Here is an 8786-nt window from a genome sequence, read left to right on the forward strand (position 1 = left end):
ATTATTGTTACTATTTTTACTGTTCTGAGACCAGTGCTTTTTCTGAAATTTTTTTTCAAATTCATGCTGAAGCACTTCAGTTTAGAAACCTTCATAGGATTATAAAATGTAGACAGATATTTTAGAATTGAAAAACCAATGTTTATCATTTCATAGAAGATACTCTAAGTGATGTTGGAACTTGAGTTTAACCTATACTCCTCTTCAAAGCCTAGAGGTGTATTTGAGAGTAACATTATTGCTATTAAGCTCTTTGTAATAGGGACTGCCATATTTGTCTTGAAGTGTTCATTCTCCTCTTCAGATTTGTCATTCTATTTGGTTTATTTCGTGAATCCAAACACCAATTTTCCTTATCAACATTTCCCATGAAACTTGCATGCCATTTGCTTATTTATACCATTAAAGCTGATCAAAAGATAGGGTAAAGCCTTTTATAACATTTCACCAAATTATATTCTTCTAATACCAGCATTCTTTTGAGCTTCTGGTGTGAATGCCAAGTATACTAGGTTAAACTCATAGCCCAGAACTACTCTTACCTGATACTTCCTTAAGTGACCACTTCAGCACCCTGATAGGAGTTTGAGAATAGCATTAGTAATCAGAATGCATAAGAGGATCAATTTTTATTTCTTTAATAGTGATCTAGTTCAATGAGAAGATTCCTAATATAGCTTTTAATTTTTAACCAAAATGGGCAAACTATATCTTCTCTAATTATATGGCATGTGCCCAAATATAGCTGTTCTTCCTAACAAAAGAGTGCATTTTTTTCAGACTACCGTTTAAGGTAGTCATTTATTTTTTCATAACATTTTTGGAAACCCCGCTCCATCAAATGTTACAACAATTGGCCTATTTGCTTTTTTAAAAAAATGTAGCTGATTAAACTTTTGGGAACTCAATATTAGGGTTGGCTAAAAAGAATGAGAGTAATGTTTTAGTAAGAAAACGTTATCCTGACAAGAATGTTTTAAAACTGAGATCACTGTTGATTTTGGAAGCATTGGCATTGTAATTAGTCATGGTTTAAAAATGAAGTAACTTGAAATATCATCGTAAAGTATTGTTTGATCTGAAAGAAGACAGTGAACATTTTTGGTAATTTTTAGCATGCTCCCTGGTGTGATTCATTTACTCATTTTATTTGTGGAATTTAGCTTACTGAAATTCCTGTAGCTAGATTTTCCCAGTGTTTCTAATAGCTGAATTAACTATTTTATGCTCCTTGAGAACCATTTAGTACATTATTCTTCATTGTATAAATTGTAATTTTAAAGAATTGTGAAAACTAGTAAAATTGAGAGTGATTATTTACTGGACAAAAATGTGTATTAAAAAAAATAAGCCCCAATACTACATTTTAAATTGGATTGAAGTTACAAAACAAATATCCTTGGGCAGAATAAGTGGATTATTTATGTTTTGAGGAACAGTGGTGTTAATGGTTTGGTAGTGTGAAAGATAATGCAGTGTTCAAAAATAACTGAGGAATTACTCACCTGTTGGGTATAATTTTGTTTATTCATTCATTTAATCATCTTAGAAATTATAATTCAGCAGTTATGTCACATGGTACTTTGGATCTAAACGTTAGTAAGTCATGTTTCCTGCACTCAAAATTCTTAAGGAAGTATGAAGGTAGTAAGTAAAGTATAGTGGGATTCTGTTTCCAGTGTACCACTTGCTAGTTATAGGCAAGTCAATTACATTCTCTGAACTTCAGTTTCATCATTTGAAAATATGGACCGAAATATCTGCCCTGCCTACCTTAAGTAGCTATTGTGAACTCTTAAAGATATTGCATGTTAAAGTGCCTTAAACTGCACATAGGTAGATGTAGTATTACAAAGCTTTGCATGTCTCTGATTTTTGGGGGAGGTTTTCATCCTACCACCACTTCACAAATCCTACGGCATTTATTATTTCATTACAAAAGTAATATAAACTTGAGAAATAGAATCTAGAAGAGAAAAAAATGTATTCATAGTTCACCCTAAATCAAATACTTTTTATAATTTTGAACTGATATTTTTCCTCCAGGTTTTAAAATTCCTAGCCTTGGGGATAGATATTCATAATTATACTACACATTCATATACATGCATGTATACACACACACACATTTTCTCCTTGAGTTATTACAGACTCTTCACATGATCATTTTAATGACCACTATCAACTGTCTCTCTCATAGCTTATTCTTAGGGGAGGTTATCAATAATGTTTTTTGTATTGTTATTTTAAGATGTGTAATTCATTGGAAATAGAGGCAAATGTATTACATGTTTACCTTAAAGTAGTTGAGGAAAAGGTGTCTTAGTTACAATTACTTTTTAAGGCCTGAGAAAAAAATTAAACATATACTTGGGTCATCACATAATTTTAGCCTCTTTTGTCACACAGGTTGTCACCTCTCCAGCGCACTCAGTGCAAATGAGCTTTATTAAAAGTTATATTAGCTACTTCCTGTGCGCACTGAAAGCAGTATTTCGTACTGCACTGTGTATGGAAATGATGCTATTCCTGAAGTGACGCATACTCTAATGTTTTTAGTGGTCAGCGAGAATAAATTACATCACTCCTAAAAGTAAAACGCAAAGTATCTTCATTCTCTTTCTCTCCCAGTCTCTGCCTCTCACTATTTCAGGTATTTTTCTTGTTGGATTTAAAAATACATATAGACTGTCCATCTAATACTTCGACCTCTAAGTTTGATGACCTCTTTGCCTCCAGTGATCTTGTTCTCATGCCTATTTTAGCCATCCACCCCACAATTGTACCCTAGGTCTTATCTGGTCTCTGTAGTAGTGTCCCACACTATCTACCACCTCCCACGTTTCCAGCTTTCTCCTTTCAGTACTCTGACTCCAACTTAGCTCAAGTTCTATGATTTACCATTTTGTTCTTTCCTAGCATTTCTCTCCTTTTGTCATACTTACCTTGGAAAAAATTCAACCTTGGTTAAATCCTGCCTTTAGCTCTTCTGCACCTGCACTCGTGAGGAATAGATGAGGAACCTGGAGAAAACAGTCATACTGACTGGTCTCACTTTAGAAGGATCACTAACCTTAAGTGAGTTCCAGTATGTGCAGTCCTACTAAGTGTCCGTAGCCCTCCACTTTACCTCTCGTCAGAGTATTTCACATTGTGTCACTCTCTCTTATGAAACCTCCAATACCCACTCCTCTCCACTCCTTATTCAAAGCTGATGACTTCATTTCCTATATCATTGATGCTGCTGAAGTAATCAGAAGAGAACTTGCATATCCTCCATCAACCAAATCTATCAGCCTACCTGCATCTGTATATTTATTTGCTGCTTTCCTTCCTTGTAACTGCCTTTGCTCCATCTGAGGCCACCTACCTGTACACTAGATCCCATCTTCTCAAGTACACAGAAGTAGGCTCCTGCACATGTCCCCCACTTCTACTACATCTTCAGTGTTTCTTTTCCTGCATCATTTCCAAAAACATACAAACATGCTGAAATACCTCACATTTCCTCTGCCCCATTTAACAGCTATCCTTTACAGAAAAGTTTTTTATATTCTCTATCTCCACTTTTTGTCCTCCCATTCTCTCTTGAACCATTTCAGTCAAGTTTCATCCATCGTTCAGAAACTGCTCTTGTCAAGGTCAGCAGTGATCTACATGTTGCCAAATACCATGGTCATTTATCGTTATTCCTTCTCCTGGACCTTTCAGCACTATTCAACACAACTGATCACTGTCCTGAAACACTTTTTGAACTTGGCTTCCAGGATACCACTTTCGGGGTGTCTCTTCTGCCTCAGTGACAGTCCCTTGCCTGTCTCCTTTGTTCATTGCTCTTCAACTTAATCTGAAATGATGGAGGACTTGTGTCCCAATATTCAGTTCGCACATTTTATTTAATTAACTTTCATTGAATTTCATCTATATACTGTTAACTCCCAAATTTAATTTCTTGAATAGTTTTTCCTCTCCTAACTGCAGATTCATATATCCACCTGCCTACCCTACAACCCATTCTCAAACTTAATCTGTTCAAAACTAAATTCTTACTTCCCATATCCATTCTCTCAGTCAGCCTCCTTGCAGTTAATGACAATTCGCTTTTTCTGGTTGCTCAGGCCAAAAGCCTTGGAGTTGTCCTTGACTCTGTCCTTTCTTTTACATCCCATGACCACATTGGGTCAACTTTAAGACTATATCAGGAATCTTAGCACTTCTCACTACCCCATCAACTACCACCCTGTTCCAGGCCTGCATCAGCTCTGGACTGGTGAGGTGCAGTAACTTTCTAGTTGGCATTACCATTTTCAATCTTGGCCTCTGTGGTCTGTTCTCAACATGGCAGCCAGAGAGATCATTTAAAAATACAAGTCGTATCATAGCATATGCCTCTGCTCCAAATCTACCACTTGCTTCCCATCTCACTCAGAATAAAATCCAGGGTCCTTATCATGCTCTACAGGGCATGCCCTACTGCAGTGCAGAGTGTCTGCCCCTTCTTACCTTTTAGACATCTTGTCTCACTCTCCCTCACTGTACTCCAGCCACACGGCCGTCTTGTTGTTTGTCAGATACACGCAGCATCACTTATCCACTTACTGTCAGTAATCTGTTCCTGAAAATAACATGTTTTGCACTAAAATGCTGATAGGGAGTCTATTTACCGTTATTTTAAGTAGGAACAATTGTAATGTAGTTGCATAAAACCTATGTTATCAGTTGACAGATTATCATGTTGAGATCATGTTTAACACATTGTGCCCTGATCACCAAACAACTCATATGATTGTTAATAGGCAGTTTTGTGTGTAGTAATATTTACTCTTCATTCTAATTGCTGTTCTCAATTGCTCCTATTCTTTCTCCACAGTTTTTTAAAATACTTCCTCCACTTTGGGGGGGCACTTTTTATGTAACAGTAGGGAAAAATAAGAGCTAATTATGGAAGGCACTACAGAAACGTGTTCAGGATAAGTGAAAATAGCAGAGAATGGCCCACACTGAGAATGAGGCTAGTGCCTCTTAGCTCTAGAAACAGTGGAAATTTGTTGATACTTAGTGGACTTTCCCAGTAATCTACACAGGAGTCTGAATTATACCAATCGTATTCAGAATGTAACTTAAAATTCTACTCGTGCATTGTTTTGTTAAAATTTTTTTGTTGAGTTTTGGAGAAAGAAACATAAATTTTCCTGTGTAAACACTGACAAAAAACATTGGCTGGTGAGAGATACCTCTGGCCTATATTGGTTGTATATTAAAAACCAAGATATATCAAACGAATAAATCAAATGCTTTAAGCCTTAAACTTATACAGTAAAGTATGGCAATTATTTCTCAATAAAACTGAAAAAAATACCCAAAACCAAGAGGCATTCTCCCAGGGAACAACATTCCGTGCGGTATGCCATTGTTTATTAAAGAAGTGCGTGCATGCATTGCATTCTTGCTACATGTATATATATATTTTTGTGATAGAGATTTTATTACATATTTAGTAAGAGACAAAGAAGGTTTATGAAACATATCACCTGGCCCAATTAATAAAAATTCTCATCAGACTTTATATGGTAATTCTATTTTTAATTTTTTGAAGAATGACCACACTGTTTTCCATAGTGGTTGTACCAGTTTATGTTTCCATCAGCAGTGCACAATGGTTCCAGTTTGACCACATCCTGGCCAACACTCGTTGCTTTGTTTCTTTTTATTTATTTATTTATTTTAATAATGGCCATTCTAATGGGTGTGAAGTGGTTTCTCATTATGGTTTTGATTTGTGTTTTCCTAAGGATTAATGATCTTGAGTATCTCGTCATGTTTTTATTGGCCATTTGTATATTTTCTTTGGAGAAATGTCTGTTTAAGACCTTTGCCCGTTTTTTAATCGGGTTGTTTATTTTGTTGTTGTTGAACATCTAAATATTTTATGTAGTGGAAAATATACTAAAATACTTATAACATGTCTTTTTTCTCACTATTAGTGGTGCAAAGTACAGTTTGCTAGCTCATACTACCCTGAGCTTGGAAAGTGCTGAGAATAGCTTCAAGACCCATAATCTGTCTATTAATGGGGATGGTAAGTACAGTCTATATTTTACTTATTATACATGTTATGTCAATATATGTGTGGTGACAGTAATAATTTTTAATTTTAATATGTTCCCCTGAAGTGATTATTGGCTTAAATAATGTAGTCACGAGTAACTCTGTGGATTCTTGAAAATATGTCTGTCCCTTTTCCCCAAAAGCAGAAAGTTTATTTTTCTCTTTCTACTGTTTGCTAGAGATTTGTTTGTGAGGCTTGCTTGGTGAGAACAGAAAGGTTTTGCATATTCTGAATCCTTGTCTTTGACTTGAAATTGGTGACTTTACCACTCTTCTAGTTGTCAAAGATGTATCTTATTTTTAAATTTGAAATTGAGGAAGCCAGTAAAAGCATGAAGAGCCATCTATCTTTACAACAAAAGGTATAAGGAAGGTAGTATATAATTTTATATATTATACTTCAAAAAATGAAAAAGAATAAGTAACCCAAATCATATTTCCAAACTACTTTACCAACACTACTCTATATTTTTCATCACAGGTAAAAATAATCTTGGAGCGTGGACAGTGCTCCTGCTGTTTTACAAATCTTCTAATCACTTACCTCCCTTCTTCACCTTGCTATATATTTCTTTTTAATAAACTATAACTACAAATTATCATCTAGAGAAAAAGGTTTAAGATTAATTTAGCCCTACCTTCCCATATATCCTCTGCTTGCTACCAACAGAAGGTAGGCATGAGTGGTTCTGCGGATCACTCATTATGTCAGTATATGTTATGTCAATATATGTGTAAACACTGACAAAAGCATTGGCTAGTGAGAGAGATCTCTGGTCTATGATGGTTGTATATTAAAAACCGAGATAAATCAAACCAGTATTTTACATTCAGTATCAAATGGTTTATAACCCATATTATATGATATTAAGTATTTGAGTTTAAATCTACCATCATATTCTGTGTTTTCTGTTTGTCTTACTTATTCCATGGTGGTTTTCTCTTTCTTGCGTCTTTAAGGATTGATAGTTTTATCATTTCAGTTTTTCCTTGTTCTAATTAAAGTTATAATTCTTTTTCTCATCTTTTAGACATTACCTCTAGAAATTTTATTAATCATACTTAAGTCTAAAATTAAAAGATAATTTTACCTTTTTCTCAGATCCTGCAAGGACTTTAGAATAAACTCCATTTCTTTGACCTATGTGCTGTTGTTATACATTATAATTCTGTTTGGTTTTTAAATTTCACAAGATGTTTTATACACTTAATATTTAGTTAGATTTGCCTGCATGTTTCCATGTACTGCTTGTGTCTTATACCTTACATCTGGTATTATTTTCCTGCTGCCTGAAGTGTAATCCTTAGAATTTATTTTAGTTTGTTCTGCTAATACCATACTTCTTAGTTCTTTGTGTATGTCTGAAGATGACTTTGTTTAGCTTCATTCTTGAAAGATATTTTTTACATGATGTAGAAACTTTAATATTTTACTTTGTGAATATTAAAGATATAATTCCAGTACCTTCTGGCATCTCATACTGGCTGTCGAAAATCATTTGTCAGTGTGTTGCTTCTGTGAAGTTAACTTTTAATTTTCTCTTTGTCTTTGGTTTTCTGAAGCTTCACCGTGCTATAGGTGTAGAATTTAATTTTATTTATTCTGCTTTTGGACATCCTTGAACTTCTTTAAATTGATGGATGTCTTTCATTATTTCTGGACAAAATCTTACTTGTCTATTCAGGCAGCCTCTGATCCATTCTATTGCCTTTCTCCATGTAGCATTCCTAGTAAACCTATGTTAGTCTTTCTGACTGTATCCTCTATGTTTAGTACCCTTTATGATGTATTCCTCATCTTTTTGTCTGTCTTTGCTGCTTTTCTGGATTTTTAATGCACTATCTTCTGTTTCCTTTATTCTCTTTGCAGCTCTGTCTGATCTGCTGATAAATCTGTATACCAAGTTCTTCATTTCACTTATTGTACTTCTTATTTCTAGAAGTTCTGTTTGACTTTTTCAAATCTGCTATGCCACTTTTCACTTTTTATTCTCTGCATATATTGTTAATATTATCTTTTAGGTTTTTATTAAAAGAGTAGGCATAGCTGTTTTATAGTGATTCAGATATATAAAGTCTTTCTTGATCAGTTTCTCTCTTTTTTTTTTTTTTAACTGGTTCTCAGTCATGATGTCTCAATTCCTTGCACGTCTAGTTATCTTCATGTGCTTGTCATTGTAATTGAAAGTCTACATAGAGGAATAAATTAATGCTTGGTGTCTCTTTTTGCATCTCACAGGCACCTGGTGAGACTATCATTCTGGCCTCACTTTATCCAAAGACCATGTCTGAGTTTCTCTGCATCCCTTCATCCCTACCTCCGGGCAGTGGGAATCCTGGGCAGTTAGGTTGGTTTACTCATGGTTCACCACTACCCTGTTGGTGATTCCTTTGGGATATCAGTTTAATATGAGGAGAATCGTCCCATTAATCTGCCTACATTGTTCAGGTCCTAGACTGTGATTTCTGTTCTGCTTCCCTCGTCTTGCAGGATCATTAAGTCATAAGTTGGATTTTCTGGGATTGGCAAATGCTCTCAGGACAAACACAGCTTCTGTGCTCATTTAACTCACTGGTTCTCATTTATCAGATTTGTACTGGAAGTTTATTATAGTTTTGTTACCTCTTTCTTGCTCTGGAGAAAAGTTTTAAAATATATTTGGTTCAGCATTTTTAGT

The 8786-nt window shown here is 34.9% G+C and overlaps 1 protein-coding gene across 2 annotated transcripts in view; it reads left to right on the plus strand.

Annotated features, from left to right (window-relative positions):
- RTKN2 (rhotekin 2) overlaps nucleotides 1–8786 on the plus strand; it is an 89229-nt gene that overhangs the window by 49652 nt on the left and 30791 nt on the right. For both annotated transcript variants that reach the window (XM_073793559.1, XM_033842035.2), the window contains exon 7: nucleotides 5985–6079. In XM_073793559.1, the coding sequence (XP_073649660.1) occupies nucleotides 5985–6079 (95 nt within the window). The remainder of the gene's footprint in view (nucleotides 1–5984; nucleotides 6080–8786) is intronic.

Source organism: Tursiops truncatus, chromosome 16, assembly GCF_011762595.2.
Source record: "Tursiops truncatus isolate mTurTru1 chromosome 16, mTurTru1.mat.Y, whole genome shotgun sequence".
Classification (NCBI taxonomy): Eukaryota; Metazoa; Chordata; class Mammalia; order Artiodactyla; family Delphinidae; genus Tursiops; species Tursiops truncatus.